This window comes from Cariama cristata, unplaced genomic scaffold (genome assembly GCF_000690535.1).
Source record: "Cariama cristata isolate BGI_N322 unplaced genomic scaffold, ASM69053v1 scaffold4878, whole genome shotgun sequence".
In the NCBI taxonomy this organism is placed as follows: Eukaryota; Metazoa; Chordata; class Aves; order Cariamiformes; family Cariamidae; genus Cariama; species Cariama cristata.
In genome coordinates, this window is record NW_009632790.1 from 151,215 (window position 1) to 174,153 (window position 22,939).

At 41.0% G+C, this 22,939-nt stretch overlaps 1 protein-coding gene across 1 annotated transcript in view; it reads right to left on the bottom strand.

The window, feature by feature from the left end:
* Positions 1-21,778, bottom strand: part of LOC104166535 (dynein heavy chain 9, axonemal-like) — a 69,333-nt gene extending 47,555 nt beyond the window's left edge. The window contains 4 exon segments of the mRNA XM_009706498.1: positions 1,327-1,520; positions 16,301-16,423; positions 17,784-17,954; positions 21,731-21,778. Of these exon segments, the coding sequence (XP_009704800.1) occupies positions 1,327-1,520; positions 16,301-16,423; positions 17,784-17,954; positions 21,731-21,778 (536 nt within the window).
* Between the last annotated feature and the right edge of the window lie 1,161 nt (positions 21,779-22,939).

Sequence of the window (22,939 nt, forward strand, 5' to 3'; positions counted from 1 at the left end):
GAAGGCACTGTGAACTGTTACTCTTTGCACATATTTACTTTCTAACCTACTTCTAGACAAGGAAAAAAAAAATACTTTTGTGTAAACAGAAAAGCTTGACATGCCCAGACCCTAAAAATAACCAGTTAAGCTTTTGAACTTGGATTCCCTTACCTTTTCATAAAAAAGAAATATGAAAGGTGTTGAAACTTTATGTTCTGGTTATTTTTGAGCTATAGGAGTACCACCATTTTGAGTGAAAGAAATTAATTAAACTTGCTTAAAAGAAATATGCACTTAAAAGTTCAGAAAGACAAAAGCTTGTTTTACTCAAACTAAAAAACAACAGGAAAACAATCTTTTCAGTTGAGAGAATACATGGAGAATCCAGCCCTAAAAGACTAAGAACTGAAAAATACGATGGTTTAGAATGGTATGATTATGAGAAATTATAGTATTTAATTTAATAAAGCATAATAACAGTGACCATAGAGAGGCTTCCCTCAGTCTTGTCTGCATTTTTCTGTGAATTTTAAAGCACAAACAGAAATTTAGTTCATACACTGCATTAGCATACAATCTGCTACATGCACCCATGTACATGCAAATGCCAGATGGTGGAGCAATATAAACTATTTGAGAGGCAGTAACATGAGGGACATTGCAGAAATGTCAAATCATAGACTACTAGGACAGAGAAGGAAAAAACAAGTCCTAATGGAGTGAAAGACCTTTAGTTTCTCCCGGAACAAGCATATTACCTTTGCATACCTTCATAAAGTTTAAACTCGCCTAGTTACCTTTACTACATAATTTACAATTACAACTTTCAGAACTAGTATGGTATAAATTTTATATTTTACAGAAAAAAGGGGAAAAAAAAGAGAAAACCTCTATAAGAGTTTCCTTTGCTTCTACACTTTATTCTTGTACCTAAGGAACAACCATAAAGGATCTAGTAACTAAAATTGACCTTAATAAGCTCTAGAAGTTGTATTGATCATTAGAAGACTCTAGCAGATGTATAGCACCTGTATGTTGATGCTCATTTCTGACTTTACATGTCTGCGTCTCACTCAGTGCTAGTTATGCTGGTCCATTGCTATCGGTGGTACTGGGGTTAGATCTCCCTAAGCAAGAAATTCCAGTTAAATGAAATTTGTTGACTGTCTTGCAGAATTCAGATACGACTCATTCAGCAGACTTTTTATAGAAAACCACTTTGCAGAACTCACATTCTATAACATTCTAAACATATTCCTGAATTACTCCTGTTCCCTAGAAAACATAGACCCAAAGTCAACTGCTAAGCAAGAGCACTACAGAAACAATAAAAAGTACCCCTACTTGACAGCATAGGTCATGCGATCGGGTCGAATGGCTCTCATTATGCACAGGCGCTGCAGAGCTGACTTGTTCTTCCATTCCTGAGGGAACTTCTCCTTTTCAGGACACTCAGATTCAACAAACTTCTTCCACCTTTTTGCAGACCCCTCAATATCCCGATCCAGGTTTCTGAATTCCTCCATGGACGAGAGAGCCTGGAAAAATTCAAGGAAGGTCTTCAGAAGAAAAATCCTACATGCCTCTGAACTATTTTTCCAACATTAGTGACTGCTCATGTTTTGTATCACCAAAAGGGTCATAGCTGGAGCCTGGGAACCACAGCCAGAAACCCACCAGGCTCAGACTTTGTCCAGTCTCCTTTTCCCAACTGTGTTGTCAGCACATTGTCACAGGAGCAGGAATCAACACAGCCCACTTACAAGGCCACAGGAAAGTACGACTGAGGACAGTTTCATACTCATGGAAAGTCTTCTGAACTGAAACATGTCTCAAGGCTGCCCACAGAACGTGACCTCTAAAATCATGCTGCACCTAACACAGCCTTCCCTGATGCTCCCACCCACATCACTGCAACGCCCTTCCCCAACCAGTGTAGCCACACATGGCCTCCAGGTCTTCTCCCCTGTATCACAGTTGCTGAGACGTGGGAGTTTGGAAGTGACAATACAGGAAAAGATGAAAGCATCTGGCATCATCTGCAATGCAGTTCTTCATATCCCGAAGTAAGAAGAAATCTGCTCTCCCATTTTGAAACTAGAACTGAAAAATCTCAGGTGGCAAGCACTTGGTACCATCAGTTATGCCAGAAATACCTGATTTGGAATGGAGCTGGAAATTTTGAGCCCATATCTGACAGAAGACCACATTGCTGGCATTCCCATGAGTTACAAGTCTGAAAACAGTCTCCTTACAGTCTCCTTACTGACTTCAACAGCCACAAAGAGGATCGTGCAGTAAAAATCACAGCAGCTGATGGATAAATGTGCTTTTGTATCCAGGGTGCTCAGTATCCAAAGCTAAACAGAGACTCAGGCATGCCATGCTCACCAAAACTATTTTTAAAGGGATTTCACAGTTGGGATATTAATTACCTTCATCTTTATACACACATAGTTATTTTTCTCTCCCTGTTCCCCCATGCACATACCTCTCTGTCTGCATAGTCTGGTGCACACACTCTGTGAAGCCACGACACTGAGACTTCACCATGCAGTCATGGTGACCACGGAGCCACAAACCTCAATAAACATAGTGCAAACTGTAAATGGGTGGGTGCTTTTTTTGTACAAGCATATATACTGTACTATGTCATGGTAAAAATCGAATCACTCAGATTTATACTTGCCAAATGTAGATGAAGATTTAATTCTCGGTGCTATAAGTCTGTAGCAGAAACAAGTAGCTGAAGAATACCTTAAAGAGCAGCTGAGCAAGTCAGTAAATAAATGATAATTACAATGAAAATGTAGCTAGATTTTGTAGCTAGAAAGTGGCAACTATAAATGTTATGCAGAGAAGTAAAGAGTCTAAATTATCTTTCATACAAGTGGTGGTAAAATGTATTACACAGCTTGTAAGGTTCTTCTGGATTTCAAGCAAAATTCTCGCTGAAACAAACATCTTCAGAGTCTTTTGCATAATCTGAAGCTGTAAGCAGTTGAACATGAAGTGGCAAAGACAAGTGAAGTATAAAAGACAGTGAATGAGCTATTTTCTATAGAAACAGAAGGGCATACTCAGAGTGAAGCAGAAGCTTCTTGATGGGTAGAGGTGTTCCGCACCATTAATGCTCCAGCTCACATCCCATACAGCTCTGATATGGAAAGCAACTGAGAGAACTGCTTGAAAAATGTTGGCGTCACACCTTGTTCAGATCAACTGAAAAAATACACACTTGCCAAAGGGCTTTAAAAGTCATGCAAATGCCCTGACAGAAGTGCTGAGAGATTGCCTTGGATACTATGATGCTGCAAATGAGGCAGAAGACACTTAAGGCTACTCTGCTCTAAAAACTGGAGGAAAGCCACACTTTCCCTCTGGAAAGGCTTCCCAATGAGAAGACAAGAGCAGTGTAAAACTTTGGTCTTTCTAGTAGACTGAATTCAGTTAGAAGCCGTACTTCAACATAAAGACCGAACAAAGGGAAGGAAGGGGGCAGAAAAAGGGGCTTCTTATAACAAATGAGATTTTTAGCAGTGGGAATGCCTGTAGATGACAGAGAGAAAGAGGTTGTAAAGATGTTCCCAGTGGGTGCCACTGATCCAGGATATATGTTGAATATACACTCACAGCACCACAGAAGCAATGGTTTGAAGAGACTTCCGGAGGTGTCTAGTCCAATCTTGTGCTCGGGCTAGGACTACAGCCACCACTGGATCAGGTCAGTATGGTTTTGTCTACCAAAATGCTGACCTCTAAAATGAAGCGCGCTCAGTCTCTCTGAGCGTCCTGTTGTAGAGCTGCACTATTCTACGGAGATTTTTTTCTTTTAATATGTTCAAGCTAAACCTCCCTACCTGCAATTTGACACAGCTGATCCTTATTACATTCACTGCCAATAACAAGGAGAGTTTGAAGTTTGGCTCTGTTATTTTGTAGCTGGACAAATCCCTCCACCTTTCCTCACAGGTCATGTGCTCTAGGGCCAAAATTACAGCTTTAGGCAGAGAAGTACTTGTAGATATTACTATAAATGCTTCTGCATCAAATCATGCCTTGCCCAAAGTCACAATTTCATCAATACCGCCAGAAAAGGCACAGGTAAGAGCAGAGTACTTGAAATACCACTTGAGAGCTACAGCATGGACTGACTCAGTTTGGTGCTGACCATCTCCATGCCAAACTCCCAGGTATTCTGAGAATTTTGTGAAGAAAAGTGTGAGTACAGTAGTGATTCAACAGATGTTGTTTCCATGTGTGGATTAGCACCAACATGGAGAAATGTCAGCGACAGTACTTGCTCCAAATCAGTGCCATATTCCGCTTTCTGAGAGAAGCAGAAACCGGAGCACAGAACATGAGGAACTGAAATTCACAGGAACAATGCCATGTATTCCAATCTGCCAAAACCTTGTCCTTGAAGCAATAAATATGTTTGATGCGTCTCTCATAGCTGAGCACAATACAATGGCAAATGTTGAATTCAGTGGATTCATCAGTGCAAGTGCTTATATAAAACAATTTAACACTGTTGACTTTTGAAGTGACTTACTTAAAATACCACTTCAGAACTTTGGCTGCTGCCTCTTCAAGAAGTCTCTTGGTTGATGTTAACAAGGGAGACTTTGAAAAATTACTTTCTTCTTACCAAATGACAGACATGTAATCAGAGATGATAGTCGCTCTCTCCCTGAACAACATGTTGCAGAATCAAGAAACCTCTAATTGCAAGTATAAAATCTGTATTATATAAATTAACACTAAAATTTTCATTAGTCAACAATTTTAATTGCATTTATTAGGAGTGATGGTATTAATAAGAGATGCTGCTATTTAAAAGCTGGTGCAGTGAAAGCTATCTCAATCAGTAATCTTTCCGTGAATATTAACTGCTTTTCAATACCTCTGCTGTGAAATTTTCCAAGAAACTTAGATGAACAATAGGACATCACTGTTTCCATCAGCAGGAGTAAAAGCAGGAACAGTACATTGGGACAGCAGATGGGTACTACACACCAACCTGTGTAGCATGGCTATTTTTGTCAACATAATGAAGAATACATTTGTCAATTAGAGTTGTCATGGAAATTGAGAGGGACAAAAAACATTGATCAAAATAAAATATGATCAAAAAGGCTGGAGGACTCCAGTTCCTGTCTTTGTAACCCACACTATAACCATCTCCTATGTCTAGAAACTGGAGGGTCTTGAATTTATATCTCAAAACAAGACTTTGCCAGCAAAATAGGTCTCTTCACACCACGTTAAGGCAAGGATCATTGTTTTCTCAGAGAAAATGATTTTTCATTCACTGAATCACACACAACTTGCTTTATCACTTTGGTTTTCTTCAACAGTTTCTCGTCTTAAGCTAGAGCCAGCTTTAAACTGGAGCTGACGTGTCAGCAGATTTGTGAATTTCACACATCCACAAATGCAAAGTACTCTCTTCCCCCCCCCCTCCCCAGCTCTGGGAAATACAACATGTATCAGCCATCAGCTTTGAGAAAGAAATCCTAGTTGCCATTGAGGAGCAACTGCTAGTGTGCTTACAAAGTGGCCTTAACACACGGCCCTTCAGAGAGTCAACGAAGGGCCAGAAGGGAAAGGAGATCTTTGCAAAGAGACAATGTTGGTGGGGGACAGAGAGAAGTCCCAAGTAGATGGGCACAAGGAGGAGATGATACATTCAGTTTCCTCTTACTGCTGGCCATCTCCAGATGATGAGTTGAGTCTTTTGTGAAAAGAACAACTTCAAAGGTCTGGTGTCTTTGCTACTGCATGTAACTTATCTCCTACTGCAAGATACACTACAACAAGCTTTTGTAAATTTATTGGAGAAAACACTTGTTCTTATCACTAGAGGCAGTTATTCTAAGGACACTATCTTGTCAAAACTGGCCTCAAGTTTGTCATTGCTTCATAAGTTTTTACAAAATCTAAAAAAAAGAAAATGAGATTATCTCAATGTTTTCTTCCTCTCAACCATAAAGGAAATTATTCTTTTAAAAAAGACTGTTTTGTATTTTAAAGTATTTCTATAATTTAACACATCCTGCCTCAGAGCCATCTGACTCGAGAACAGCTCTGGGGCAAGGGAAGTCAAAACAGCACCTCATTACCATACTCTGCACTGACATAAATAGTGTGGAAAATAATAGAGTGTGAGTAAAACCAGTGCTGCCAGAGTGAGCTGCTAACATCTATTTACCAAGTTCCCCAGCAGCCATTAGACTGTTTTTTTAAAAGACATAATGAAATCATAATTTAAAAAATGAGATTTTTTTTTCTAATTGAAGCTGTCCTTACTTTTTGAGTCTTCAGGTTATACCTGAGTCATACTTTCAATCTTAGCTCCTTATATAACTTATTTTTTAAGAAAAAAGAAAACCTTTTACCTAAAAAATGAGATCTGTGAGGAATGCACTGAACATCAAATGTCTCTCTATAAAAAATCACGCAACTTGACCACACTGGAAAGAAATTGTATTTAATATTCTCACAGTTTTAATAATCTGTGAGATGATTAAATCCTAAAGATTAGTCATGATTTCACTTGCAAAATTAAGGAGATGTGCTTTTATGAATTACATTATACAGTTTTTAAGCAGAGCAGGCTCCACAAATAAAAAGTTCACAGTGCTCAGCAGTTGTGCAACTGACCCTGAAACTGTCTTCTGGAAAGGCAATGTCCTTTGCAGAAGCTACAAGGGTTTCAATGGGCAGGGGTTGTCCCCAGCAGTGATGTGCACATACTGTGGGAAAGTCTGGCTTTTAGCAAGCCAAGCCCGTAGGCTAATGACAGTTGAAGGGGAATCATTTTCAGATGAGAGGCGAGGTATGCAGCAAAGTTACCCAGATTCAACCAGGTGTTTTCAATACCAACACCAGGATTAGATTCAAAATCTAGAAACACTCCAGTGATTCAAAACATTTGAGTTATGCAGATATCACCATGGCTTGGCTGCGCATTTTAGAGCTGTGCTTCACCAACCTGAAGGACACAGGTTCCCAGGGAGGTATGGGAAAGTCCCACCACAATTTAGCTTCCCAGTTGTCTGTCTGTACACAGGCTTACAGAGTTTGAAGCAGTTCATGTGTGAATTTTTGAAACAGGGTTAAAGGAGAGCAGCTGTATGAATGCCTGATGCTTGGGAACAACCTCATGTATTTTCAAAACACCTTCTAAAGGTCTTATACTGTCCATGTGCACTACTTATATAGGTTTCTACAAATATTCAAAATTTCTTTCCTTCATTGTCTGCAGCTAGCCCAAATGTCGTAAAGATAACCTGCATCCCCACAGTTGGAGAAGGATAGTTCCTGGAAGAATGGTAAAGTCAAACCTGCATCTGGCTTGAATTGATAGGTTGGCCCATTTAGGAAGTAGACATATAGAGAGATGAATTGCTCTATTTGAATACTACTATTAACTAAAAGGTTTAATGCAGAAAATGATGGATTATTTGTCATCTTTCCTGTACTAGATTTTGGGTTGTATTATTTGTTCACTGAAGGTGTTATTTTCTGTTTAACTGCAATACCTGGACAATCAAGTGATCAGAATCAGTCAGCATGAGTTTATGAGAGGCAGTCCTGCCTGACTAACCTGATCTCCTTCTATGACAAGGTGACCCACTTAGTGGATGAGTGAATGAGGGAAAGGCTCTGAATGTTGTCTACCCAGACTTAGTAAAGCCTTTGACACTGTTTCCCATAGCATTCTCCTGGAGAAACTGTCTGCTGATGGCTTGGACGGGTCTACGGTTCACTGGGTAAAAAAATGGCTGGATGGCTGAGCCCAAAGAGTGGTGAATTGAATCCAGTTGGTGGCCAGGCACAGTCATGGAACAGGCAATCAGACTAGAAAAGGAAATAATGTGAAGAGCTTCTCTGAAAGCTCGTGCACTCAGGCCCCTGACATAATCCCCATACATGGTCACACGACCTGCTTGAATGACCTCAGTAATGGAAACTGCAAGCAATCTCTGCCAGTCCTTCACTACTCTCTATCACAAAGATTTTCCAAATGTCTGTTATGAATCTTTCTTGCAGTACTTTGAGATGCACCTTGCTCTACCCTTTATTGATACAGAAAACTGATGGCATTTTCCCCTTTGGAGGACACTTTTTGAAGATCTTGTCCTCTTGTCCCCTCAATCTTGAGGCCCTCAAACATAACCCTTCCCCTTCTCCCTCTCCTCAATCTCTTCTCACAGTCCTGTTTTCAGGCATCTAACACTTCTCCCTGCTCTCCTCTATCATGTGCCCAGAAGGTCCACATCTTAAAATGTAATACTCAAAGATCATACCAGACCTCAGCAGAGAATTGGCCAACTCTGAGTGAAGTGAAAAGCCTGTCCCCATGGCTCTGTCAGACTGTATTCACTATTCAGGTACTGGTGATACTGTGGACCACTGATGCACTGTGATCACACAGTGGGGATGATACACAGACCATGAGTGCCTCCACAAAAGACCATCTCGTGTGCCTCAACACAGGTAAAGCCTTGGTGTTACCATCAGGGTTCCAGAGATTGGTCCCAGTCAAAATTTAGCTGAGTACTTAATCTGCAGTCTTCACAACTGTTCATGTGAACCAACACTGCTATGCAAAGGAAACGTTTGTGAGCTCTACCACGTTACAGAAACAAGCAGCTCCAACAGGTCCTTTATGGCAGGTCTGGGCTTAAAAGGAAGAACTAATAAAGAGGAGCCAAATTCAAGCCTCTTGCCTTCATTGCCTTCCCAAAAGCATCTTGCACTTCTAGGTACAGTACATCATGTCCAAAATGGGATGACTGCTTGCAGGTCCTTAGTTGCTAGCAGAGCTCAGCCTTCAGACCTCTCTGCAGTCACTCCTGGGTCCACAGTCCACTGGCATCTTTTCAGGAGTGCACTGTAACTGATTTTTTGTTCTATTTTTTAAGCAAAGCAACAAAACTTCAAAAGATTTACAATATCTAAATAAAGATACATTTGATGTCTAAAAAAGATACATTTGATATCTAAGATATATCTCTGATGAAGCAATTACTTCCCTTTCTTTCCTTTTAGAGGGTGAAAAAACTTTTACATTCAAAATGACCAACTGATAGCAGGCTTTGTGTCCTGGGTGGATTGAGAGTGAAGGACAGAGGCTTACACTGCTGTAGTAACATCCAGAAAAACTCAATTTCCACTCTCCAATCAAACCAACAAAGTATGTCTTTAAATATTTGATGCGATCAAAATCTCTGCTGTATTTCAGATAAACATCAGATCATTAGCCAGTAGGTTAAAAAAGAAAAGGAAAATAAAGGGTAAAACATTCCTAAGTAGTATTCTGTGAGACATTGGGAACATTTCTCTGAGACTTGAGTGCTGGTGAGTACAGACTAAAGTCCTTAGAAAACTTCTAGATGAGAGCAGATAAATGCACATCGAAGTGTCATAATCAATGTTTTCTGTCAAAGATGTACTAAAAGGCTGTACATCTGAAGAAATGAGTTAATGGAAGATATTTAATTAAGACTATGATTTTCTGGCATAATAATAATTCTGAATGCACATGGAAAGCTGTGAGCTGCAAGCCTTTCATACCTGATCAGCCTGATCAAAGGACCTTGCTTATGCGCAAAGAGCACGATGCAGGCGGCAGATTGTGTCACAAAGAATCTTTGACAAGAACGAAAAATTTCAGTGTCTGAAAAGTACAAAAAATGAAAGCTGGAAAAGAGATTTCTGTTCTTTTTTTTTAAAAAAATCACGTTTTCTTAAATGTAAAATATGTGATTTGGTATTTTATCTCATAAGCCACATACGCAATCTTATCATCTGCATTCTGCAAAATTATAAATATGGAGTTAATATACTACTTTGTCTACTGCTGTTCTCCTCCTTGAAAGCTGAATTCAGCATTTAGAGCTCGTTATTCAACATCACATTTATTAAACAATGTCCTTTCAGCAGCGTTTTCATATCTACATAATGAAAATCCTTCCTTTTCAGAAAGAGATGAGGGAAATGATTGGGATGAAGAAGTAATCCAAGTTGGCCAGGTGTATTCTTGCTGTACATTAACTAGCTTCACTTATCCTATGGGATACATCTGCATTCACCAACAAAGAGGAGCTACAGAAAATATCACAAAGAAAATCAGACTTGGGAAATGTGTGTCTCTGCAAAGGAAATCCACAGTTGCCTGCATCCAGCCTGTGGGAATAGGCTGCCGCAGTGAAAGCCAGATGTACGCACGGTTAATCAGGGACCACAGTTCTGCAGGAGCCACAAGGTCATGAGGCCGCATGGACTTGGCTCCCCAGGAAGGGCACAACATGGAGGGAGCCGGAGCATGTGAGAATTTCACAGCAGAGATCACTGGGGTCACAGGAAAAACCATTCACCCAAACTTCAGCTGGTCTCAGTGGCCTGAGAACCACCCTCACCTTCTAAAAAAGGGCAGATTTTGGCCAAGGCAACCATGAAAATGAAGACCTTAAGGGCATGACCACTAGCTTTATTAGTAGTGGTGAAGCTCAAGAAGAGCCCAGCTTAACTCTGGGTACATTCATATGATCTTTCCTATGCAAATACAAATTGCTCTGCCCAACCCCTAAGAAAAACAAGCATACTCTTTTGACACTGGGCACTGAACAGAAGATGCCTAATTATGCCTTGTGTGAGGTTTTGCCTAAGCTACTAAGTCCTACTGATGCGCAGATTGCATTAGCTCAGGACTACAACCATGCTCATGCCTCTATAAAGCTGTTCCACAGTAAGGTTATCTCAGAATATGGGGTGAAGGAGTTTCTATCCACTTATCTCAGACCCCAGCATACCTCTACAGCAAGAAGACAAACAGTTTTTTCTTGCCTGCTGATTTGCTCCTGAATCTGTGGCTACAGAAAAGGTCCAGGCATGAGCTCACCATGAGCCACACAGTTTGCTAGTGTCTTGCTGGCTCACATTTGACTTCGGTGAACTCGTTTGCTCTCAGAAAATGCCTGGACATAGCCCAGGGCATAGGACACTTCAGGGGCTGCCCACAGTAAACAATGTATGAGGTGTCTCTGGTTTGGGAGGTGAGAGGAGTTTCACTGTATGGATTCAGGTGCTGCCAGGACCAGAAAGCAACCGCTGACCCATTTTACTTGTTAGTCTAGACAGAGTCTGGAAGACCCAACAACCATAAAATCCAGTGATGTCATTTCTAGATCCATGCTTAGAGCAGAACTGTGACATGAGCTGTCTGTCCTAGCCCTGTGGATAACTGAAGAACAGCTCAACAAGCAGACTGGGTTTCACACAGGGTTGAAGGGACCACAGTGCATCAATCCAGAGAATACTCACCTCCCATCTAGGTACCAACATCTTCATCTTAAGACACTGGAGACCTTCCAGTGAAGGAAAGAAGAAAAAAATGGGGCAAAAACCCACAGAGGACAATCTCTACAGTGAGTCTATGTTAAGTTCAATCACACAACAAGAATATCAAAATGATCACTTGCACATGGCTGTGGTCTGATGTCCTGTGCAGTTCAAGTAGTGGCATCATTGTACCTTTGTGGTCTAAGGTGTGTCCAAACATTTATTGGTAAGGTAACCAACAGCCAAGTCAGGAGAAATGGACAACCTTGCATGCACACGAAATACTTATCAGAAGTACCAACAGAAATAAAAACTTTCAAGCTAGGTACTGGGAACACAGAGGGTGACAAAAGTGTAACATACTGAAATAAAGGAAATCGAAATAAGACAGAAAACCTCATTAAGAGTAAAAGAATCCTTTTGACTTCTCAAGAGATCACTATTAAGAACCTGCAAAAGACAGGCCTTAGAACTGAAATAACCAACTCTATTGAACACCAGAGCCAGGGACTCAGCAAAGGTACTACTTTCATTAAATGATACAATTTTCTCCCCTTCCTGCTCTTAACTAACCCTTCAATGACCCAGAGGCAATATTTGCACTGAGGTAAATGGCTGTGTCCTTTGATAACATCTCCTCTTGCTCCCCAGCTAACTAATGTCCCTCTGCAGGGTCTCCTCAGGTACTACTTTTTCTCACATATAGGCTGACTGGTGAATAGAATCGAGATAGCTCAGAGCAGATTTCTCAACCTGTACTTAGTTTGAATTCAGTTCCTGTTTCAGGCTTAAAGAAGCACTAAAAAGTCTGAAACGTATCCGTTTTTTCCAAGTCTATCAGCAGATCTAATAAAAGATATTACCCTTCCCTACAAACCATACCCTTCTGGACAGGTACATGGGTTTCTTCATTCAGTGGTAAATATTCAGCCTCCCTGGCATCCACGTTACAGCGAAAAGCTCTGTGAAACTTTTTACTGAACTTAAAAGAAGGTGGCAGACTAAATCATAAACGTGTGTCAGATGCTCCAGCATAAGCTAAAAACAGCTGCACAAGTGCAAAAGACTATTAGCCTATATATATTATTAATCAAACAACAACAATAAATAATAAGCCAAGTCACATAAGGCTATATGCATGCCCAGAGTTCTCAACATTTAATGAGGTCTCCTTTGAAGTTAATGTGCCCAAAATGGGAGGCACAGAATGAGCCACAAATACCAATATTGATTTCTTTTGGCACTACTATATTGGCCTGAAACCTCTGGCAATAGGAGCACTTTGTGTAGGGGTATTTTCAATGTTTCTGTGAAATATTAGCAGAATGCTAAATTCCACTTCGAATTTGAAATATGAATCTGAAACACACTTTGCTCAAGCTTTATTGAAGAAACAATTTATTACAGCACTTAATCTTCCTGATGAAAATAAAGGAAAGTTTAGTCTGCTAATAAGCTGTGTAGAAGCCATGACTAATTAACCTAATTATAGCAGTCTGTGACAAAATGTGATTGTACTAAAACCATGCTTCAAGTAACTGGAGTTGCCAAAAACTCAAAGGCTAATAAACCAACATATATTAATAGAACATAAACACTAATAAAGTTGACAGCAGCTATATTATTTATAGCAAAATCGATACTACTATCATCACAAAAGACAATCTGAAGAGTATTCAGTATTTGATAACATAGAATTCACTACCTGAAAATCCTGAAATACGTTAAACTAGTACAGATTATTGACTAGTGACTGCAGCTCTTGGAGATGTGCAGTTCATGTGGACAGTGAATGCATGCTGAGGCTGAAGACACCTGATGTGTGCAGCACATTTAGACATATTTACATCCTGCCATCTCACTGCTTAGTCAAAGGGTAAATGCAGAGCAGCAGTTCTTGGCATCACCTACTTTTCATCTCAACTACAAACCCCAAGAGACTCAATGGGACAGAGGAAGCTGAGTGGGAACGGCTCATCTCAAAGAGAATCTGTTATTGCAAAGCAACTTCAGGTGGCAGTCCACTCTCAAGTCCTGCCTGCCTCAGTATAAGTCTCCAGCTACTCCATGCACACAATGACTACAGGATAAACACCCAACACTGCATCAGTTTTGGATGATCAAGGGATCACAGAGTGCAGGCTGCTGGTGGGGATGAAGTTTGGGCACGTAGTTGATGGAAGGGGGGAAGACCTTGTTCAATGACTCCACTGAGAGATTACTGGAGAGAGTCCAACGGAGGGTGACAAAGATGATGAGGGGACTGGAACATCTCCCTGATGAGGAAAGGTTGAGGAAACTGGGTCTGTTCAGCCTGGAGAAGAGAAGACTGAGAGGCAATCTCGTCAATACTTACAAATACTTTAAGGGTGGATGTCAGAGAATGGGAGCAGACTCTTTTCAGTGGTGTACAGTGACAGGTTAAGGGTCAACAGACACAAACTGAAAGACAGGAAGTTTCATCTTAATATGAGGAAGAACTTCTGTACTTTGAGGGTGGTAGAGCACTGGGACAGGTCATCCAGAGAAGCTATGGAGTCTCCTTCTCTGGAAATATTCAAAACCTGCCTGGACGTGATCCTGTGCAGCTTGCTGTAGGTGAACCTGCTTTGGTGGGGAGTTGGACAAGATGATCTCCAGGGATCCCTTCCAATCCTGATTCCAAGCTCTGATGAGTAGAAATTCTTTACTGCTGGTCTCACAGTAGGCTCTGACAGAGTATGCTATGTACTTTGACATTCTATGCACAGAAATTCCTCTTCTCCTGGATATGTTGAACAGTGATGCGAGAATAAAATCTGAAGAATGAATGACTGAGAGTTGATGTTCCTTCTGGCATGCATGACCCTGAGCTGGCAACTGTACCAACTTCATCACAGTAGTAAGACAGTTGCAACAATCATGATGAAGCACACAGGAAACATGAAAGGCCATTTCACCCACATTGAATGGAACTGACAAGCACAGAAGGGATTATCTCACAAACAAAACTCACTGCAAACTTAGAAAGTATCTGCTTGGAGAATGTACCACCTGCAGGCGGGACTACCAAAAGCATCGTTGGGCATTACAAAGGTAGTATGTTTCCTAAGATGCATAAAAGGATCTCCAAAATAAGAATCAGAGCCCGACACCTCCAAAAGCTATGGTGGAAGGAAGCTCACCTTCCAGAGGAAACTTAGAGGAATGAAGTAGAGAGAAGCTTTGCGCTGCAGAACATTCGCAAGCAGTGAAGATGGCCAAGCCAGAAGGACTCCAGAGGAACCGAAATGCACCATTCACCCTATATATCCACACGCCAAACATAGACAGGGACAGAACAGAGTTAAGAAAACCTGGGATTTCAAGCAATATTATGTATATACCTCTATAATCTATACAGACAGCACAGCCCAAAGACAAAACAAGCTGTTGCAAAGCATGTATTTCATCAGCTTGATGGCTAAGTTCTGCTTATTATGTATATTGACCCTAAGTGTCCATTTAATTTGTCTTCAAAGGAGAAACAAAAATAAAACTGCTGTTGTCTGAAAAGCAAAACACTACCACTGAAGGAAAGATTAAAGAAAAGGTGTGGAATTTTTTTTAATTCCTCATTATTATGGAAATATGCCTTTTAGAGGATGAACAGGGCTGATTTAGTGAGAAGTTCCAAGTTTATTTTATGATTGAAAATATGATTGTGACATTTTCAACATGAGCTATGTGTGCGTGTGCAGAATGAGGTGGAGGCCCCGTTCTCACTGCCAGTGAGGGAGATGGAGATGATAACTCCTGGCCAGGACAGACACATATGGCACGAATTGTTCCATGTTACCATTTGAAACCACTATGGGTGACCTGGGTTAGAAACATCAGCTTCACTGGACTTCTGAACCTCAGCCTGAAACTTAGGAGTTCTAACACTGTGTTACCTTAAAAGATAGCGTTTACCAAGTAAGGCACAGCCTAGACAGGCATGTGGCACCATAAGCCAAGGCTCCTGCAAAACTCTGGAAAGCCTCACAAAATGATACAAACAGGAAAAGAATATCAGAGATGTCTTAGGCCTGGATGAAGGTATTTTGTCTGATCACTCTCCAGGAACCAGATACATTCTCTATGCAGTATGGTGGAAGGGAGAGAAAGGGAAAACCCCATGTCCCAGATGAAAAATTGAGAACCGTTGCAATGAAACCAGAATGTCTTCACCCTCTACTTCACAGCATCAGAGAACTGTCCCACAAAGACAGCATGCTATAAATAAAATTGATTCTTAAATCACAGCAGGTGCCAGAGACTGATCAGTAGCCACAATAGAATAAAAGATACAATCTCAGATCCAAGAAGGTGTGAAGGAGCATGCCTAACTTGAAGAACAGTTTGGCCCCTTCCAGAAAACAAATCACTACTTGCTGAATCAGGTCCAATCCAACACAATTCACATTTGTTGACAAATAGGAGCAAAGATGGGATAACTCACACCATTTTGGGATGCCCTTCCTCACCACTCACTCCAAATACATGGCAGCTGTTAGACATTCTCATTGCCATCATTGCCATGACAGTGTTTTTCTGCAGAAGGTCTGTCAGCTGTCACTATTCTATGCCCAGGACATATCTGCAGATGGTCATATCTACCTTAAATTCCCACCTCCTTTCAAATACAGTGAAGATCTCCATGTCCTTAGCAATCTATAACCACAAAAAACAGACATTATTCTCCTTCCTGTCTTACAGAGACAGAAGTCTAAATCTCAGAGGGAAAAATCAGCTGCTTAGGGACACACAGATCCTCAGGAGTACAGTCATGAAAAGCCCTCAAAGTCAGTCTTGTACCTACAGAACTCTCCATTTCTGTGCTACGTCTCATGTATGGTCAGAACTTCGTTCACCTAATGCTACAAGGACCAACCTGAAGGCTGCTGAAAGGCTTTTAGAGGAGATATGGGATGCTGATTTCACATAGTTCAGATGAAGTACATACCTTGATTCCTCCCCAGGAGTGATTAGACAGGAACTCCACAGGGCTTGTGACTCTGGTCTGTGCTGGGTATCTTAGTAAGAAATCCAGTTCTACTGTGTTGATTTCTTTATTCATCAGAAGTATCTGTAATTCCATACAAACGAGATGTCCTTGAGCAGCCAGGATACAGAGCAACAATATATTCTATCAGATTAATTCTTCAACTCATGTAACTGCCAAATGTGTGGCTAAAAAATTCACAATGTCCCATGTTGGAGGGGTGTGATGAGACATACCGTGTAGGTGCTTTGAGCCTATCTGGAGCTACTGCTCCAAGTGCACTGCCAGACTTCTGAAATCTCAGACACAGACTCCAAAACTTTGAACATCAGTTCTGGGTGGGAAAAGAACAGTACTGGAGTGGTGGATTTGTCATTTCCTTGACACAGATCCTAGACTGTATGTCATTATTGCCTACTGGGCAATGGCATCTGAAGTGTGCCTGGCACTTGTTCCACCAATGATGATGATGATTGGGTCTCGGTTCAAGCACCAACTGCTTTTTTCTATGGGGGAATCCTGTGGATGGAATGAGGATTACTCAACTGCCTTCACACACTGAAATTGTGGATGCTGGTTTTCCTGACAGCTTAAAGTGACTCATTAACTATTTTTAATGCTTAGTGTAGTTAGAAGCATAATGTATGCTACTTAAATACTTTATTTAGAGATACATATTAGAAAATGTAGGTATCCTTTGGGTCAGAATTAAGGCTAACATTGCAAAATATGAGCTGACTTTTTACACACAGACAATTTATTAACAAAACGTATTTTTAGAGTCCATTTTTTAATGTATGTGTCTATATGTGTGTATATATAGATACATACTTTCCCTTTTACACACAGTATTTTGTTATGTACAATTATAAAAATCATGGCAACCATTGGACTAAGGTTAACTAGACTTGTATGGTGTTTCAGCAGTTCAGATTTGGTTGATATCTGCAGTCTACATGTCAGGGCATTTACACAGTCATTCACTGCACAAACATAATAACAACTTCACAGCATCATGCCAAACAGTATTTATTGATTGAATTTGATTTCCACATAGGAATAGACAAAGATCTCCTTGCTGAGATCATAGACTAAAAATTATACTAACCTTCTAGACAAAAGATAGCAGCTATGTAGCAAGCATTTCTTTTGGATAAAATCAATAAGCCTTCATGACCAGCTTGCTTTGCCCCTTTTTTCAGCTCCTGCAAGCAGGTATTACTCTCTCAAACAACCATTTGTCAGTATAATGTAAATCAAGCACAGCATCTGTGACTGCTATCAGCAAGAGAGGCAGAGAAGAAAATCAGTTCCCCAGCCCTTGTGTTTGCTGCTCTGATTCTGAAGGCTGCAGCAGTGACAGTTTGAGCTTTCTCTACATGCCAATATCTTTGCCTGTAAAATAAATCATTATATACAAATTGCATGAAATGGTGATGTTTACCTGGAAGGTAACTTGAGTGGTGTAGGTCAATTTATCACACTCAAATAGCCCTCTGGTTGTGTACTGGAAGACGGAGAAGGTAATGCTGTCAATGAGGTTCAGCACACGTGCTGCAAGGCTCTCATCTGGAGGTGCCCTCTCAATGGCTTTCTGAAACACGATGCTAAATGCCTAGGTGGTGAGACACAGAAGGACACCGGTGTTTTTTAGATGCTCTTCGCATGCTCCTGGTTATCACCTGAAGTGTTGCAATACATGAAGCCAACTCAGATACTGTATTTCTGGGACCACAAACAAAGCATTCCCATCTACCCAGCAGTGTGGTCCACCAGCTCCAGGAGGCAAGGAAATACATCTGGAGTTCAAACCCTTATCTGCCTTTAGCTGCTTTTTCAGAAACATACACCCAGGCAATGATGACATTCCCTGTGACATTACACTCTCTTGGGTTTGAGAAAGTAGTACAGAGACAGACTGACTGAATTAAGACAAAATGGATATAGGAAATATTTCTCTGACCAAATGTGTTCTTTCATAAGGATTACACAGTCCACTTTCTTTGCAAATGTTGAGCCGAAAGATGGTGTTCCCAGAGGAAAGCATACCTCTCATTTCAGAAATATTTCAATATAGAAAAAAGTAATTTCCCTAAATGAAAGAGTCCCGTGAGTATTTTACTGTCTGGATTCAGCAAAGGGCTAGATGAGAAGGGCAGGTAGAACTTAATCTTGTGGAAGGGGTATTAACCAGTCAGTAAAGTCCCCTTGGTGATGGGTGTATGCATCAAGAATGATGCTTTTATATGAGATACTAAGGATTCTTGTAACAACATTTCTGATCTAAATGAGAAAACACAAAAAACTTTCAGAGCCGTCCAAGGAAAACTCATTAGCAAATTATCAAACACAACTGGAAAAAGAAAAAGAAAAAAATGATGACGTCCTGATTAGCAATGCAAAGGCTCCATACACTAAGACCCAGCTAATAGGAGATAACCAGGCCAATACAAATTAATAACATCAACTGGATGAGGGATGACTGTGTTGGCAGCATTATTTTTAGGGTTCTACAAAGGAAAAATGATGCCTCAACAAATTAAAGTAACATTGATACCTACTACATTATTAAATAATTGCAGAATGCTTTTTCCTGCTTAACATTTCTTTAAATTTTGTTAAAACATGCTGCAGAGTAGCACATAAATCTTGTGTGCTCTAATTTATAATGGGATTCTAAATGTGTAGTAAGTATTTTAAAATCATCTCTGTGCATCTTTACACAATGTTTTATGATCTGTCATCAAAATTTATTAGAAAAAAATATTTCACCCAGTAATTTTCTATGTATTTATACAATTTGCTAATGTTAACTGGAAAACATAAAACAAACAGAATACAGAAGATTTAGACTAAAAGTGAAACCTCAGAAACTCTTGTACCTATTATGTATGTGTAAGGTAATCTTTCAAAGGGCACCCTTGCACAAAAGATATTCTGTACATTTTCCTGGTAAATTATTTCAACATATGAGTCATGGATATCAAAAGAAAAGCTTCTTTATGGATGAGGCTCAAAATATTTATTCTCTTCTTAATTACTTTTTCCAGGTGATAGAACAGGTCTTCCATTTATTAAAACATTAAAATCAGAACTCTTCGATAAATACCCCGAAAGGCCCTTAGGTCTGTATGATCAGACCTGTTGAGACTACTCTGCCAAGGCAAGGGATTGTCTGCACTTTCAGTTTTACTGCAGCAGGTCCTTAGTAGCTGCTCAGGGACCAAGACTTGCCCAGTTTCTTGGGCAGCATATGCAGAGCACAGAAAGAAGGGACCTCTGTCTAAGCAGTTTCAAAGATAGAGGGGATGGCTTGAAAGAAACCCCACTTCCTACCAGTCAAGGAACAGAAAACAACTGATTAAGCGATGCCCAAACATGAAACAAAGACATGAACAATGAATTCACTACTGGTCATATATTTTGTTCTAAAGATCTAGCTCTTCCATTGTGGCAAGTGGAGTGTCAGTCTATGCACACCTACCATGAAGAGAAGCACTGGTATCTCAAAGATCATCAAGAAACTTGGAAAACTTGGCTATGCTTTCATTCCCACAAAAGCTACTGACTTCCCACTGGGCTCTGCTGCCACATGAAAAGTGGGATGGTTCAGCCCCATCACTATGAGTAGCAATTACATTGAAATCAAAGTGTTATGTTGGCAATGTTTTCCAGGTGTTCTGGTGAGAACAGCTCCAGGTGTGAATTTTCTCCAAAGGAGGGACATCATTCCTAGTTCTCCATGTAACATGTCCATGTACTAAGGCGCTACACTTGCTATGCAGGGAAGGGTAGTCTATTTAGACAAGACAGAAAAGTAGCAAGGCCTTTGGAACACAGACCCTTTGGTTATGTGTCTTCTATGTTTATTTTAGGAGTACAGGGCAAGAAACAGTCTCTTTCCCAGCATGGTCCCCATTGGGACATTCATACTCCCATCACAAGCATGCCTGTAGCTGAGACTGCCAGCGGCCACACTGCAAAGTGATAATACATCCATAAATCCCATCTGGACTTCTAATCTTAAGACATTTTAGGCTGTAGGCTTGCTTGTCTGTCTGACGGTCACACAACATTGTGAGAAGAGCAAAAACACAGCTGTCCAGAGGATTCCTTCAGACTGTAGGTAAGTGTGTGTGCAGGCCCATACCAAAAGGCAATGAACGTTCAAGTCATGCATATACTACCTATTCCTTCACACCAACTGTACACAGATGCGAACCCAAAGTTAGATTTCACACCATGCTGTTGACTACCTGAAACGTGTTTGTAACTCTAACATAGGAAGCATCCAAGCTCCTGAAAGCCCAGCTGCTTGGGACCCTTGTGTTGTAGAGAAGGAAGTAGAAACAAGTTGCTTTTTGTAGAGAAAATGGCAATAAATCCCTGGTGATGTGGTCTTGGTGGGACAGGATTGTGTTTAGAGAGTGATGTGATGTTTTAATACTGTGTCATATGGGAAGTCAGGACTGTTTCAACATCAACGTCTTGGATCATTTTTAAGGGCTGCGGCAATTCCCATGAACTTATGAAATATCTGGACAGGCATTATGACCCTGACAACATCACAGATACAGAACTAATGTAAATATAAAGAAAAGATGAACTGATAGAATAAATAACTCCAAATGCTGTGCAAAATCTCCGTGCATAAATATATAAAATACATAGAAAAAAGTACTTTGTTGGCTCTTTCCCCATATGATATCTTTTAAATCCATTGCTCATTTTGTTTTGCCAGGCCAAGGCTGTGAATACAGAAGAACAAATGCTTGTAAGGTTCTGCTTTGCAAAGAAACTTCCTGGATTTTTAGTAATAAAGAATGTTAATGCATCGCTAAGTCAGACTGTCTTTCCACAAGATTTCAGCTGCTTAGAAAGAAACCAAGCAGAAGAAAGAAAAGCTAACTAAGGCTAATCTAACCTGAACCCAGTCTGACCACTTGCAGTGGGCTGACTGACAAATTCAGAGCTGAGTAGGAACCCTGGCCCCCACTCAGTACTCAACACAGAGGGACCTTTTCATCTGGCATTCAGACCACTCCTCACTGAGTCTTTGCAGATGCTGCTGAAACTCTGCTCCTTCCACCAAGGGCAGCAATTAACATGATAAACCCAGCATTTTGGACAAATCTTTCCCCATGAGCCCTAAACACTATCGTAACACAAGTTAAGAGTAATGTATGTTAAGTAGATATATAAAGAAATAAATCACATCATTTCCATAAAACCTAATCAGCAGAATGGTTTAGGTTAGATCACTTTTTTGTCTGGGAGTTCAAATATCCCCAGGAGGCCCAAGATGATGACTTTGAACCTCAGTAAAAGCGAGAAGCAGGGGCACTGCCTCCCGCAGCCATCAACACAGCCCACAGCTCATGCGGACAGTACCTTCAGAGAGAACTGGTACATGGGATGGACGGTGTGGAGGTCGTTCATGGTGAAATACAGCAGAGAGGCCCTCGCGGCGGCAGGCCTGTAGTGCTCTCTGGCCTCGTTAATCTTGGTTTCTGTCACCTTGGACTCCTGGACCTGAGAGGAAAACACAGAACAAAATTACTGTGAGAACATCTTTGTGACTTGAGTATGTAGCAGAGGGGAGGGTTGACATCTGCCACTAAGAGGTCAGGTCAAGCAGTGGGCAACATACATGCGACTGCTGCAGGGACCAGCCTCTACCCTCTGAACCGTGATGCAGTCAGGCTTGAGCCACCCGCTCCCAGCATCTCTCTGCCTCTGGCATATTCTCCATTTAACTGCATTTAACACCCTGTTGCCCAACCCTCTGTTTTCCTGAGCCTCCTTCAGGCTTCTCACTAGCATCTCTGCTCTTTACTGACTGAAATTGTTTTTCTCATCAATGAGTTTCTCCTGCTAATTGCCCCCCTCCTGTGCAGGTTATTAATAACACAGGGCTGAACAGACTCTGTGCTGCTCTCCAGGCAGCTTCCCCCAAGGCTGATTTTCCCCAAGCTGCTAATTTATAATGGCTATTTGCTGCCTTTTCTCACCGGCATTCAACACATTCCTACTTTGCTGGCCAGGTGTCTGCATAGCTGCTGTGATGGACATGGTGAAAATCCTTTTGGCAGATACATCACTCCATTACCGTCTCAGTCCTGTTCATTCTTTCATTCCACTTCAGCAGCATAAAGTGACATCCTCTAGCCTCTCAGGGATGGTTTTAGGCTCTCACTATGTCATAAATGTCTTGCAACATAGGCACATACTGTCAAGCTAGTGCTGATCCAGCCAGCTCAGCAAACCATGCAATGGGGATGTGGCAGCAAAGGGCTCAGCACATGTTGTACATGTCAGCAGGGCATGACACAGCCCCCATCAAGATGCACGCCACTGGGTCTCCCTTTGCTGTGACCTGAGCTGGTGTGAGTACACCTGTCTGGGACACATCAAACCTTCCCAACAAAGCAGAGACAGCCTTAATCTGGTGTGTACAACCAACACATGTTAGGATCTGTGTGATTAGCCTGTTTGCACATCCCCATGAGCAACGATGGACTGTAATATTTGAGTCCCCCAAAGAGCAGCATCAACATCTACTGCAGAAACAAACATCTGCATGGGCCATAAATCACCTGT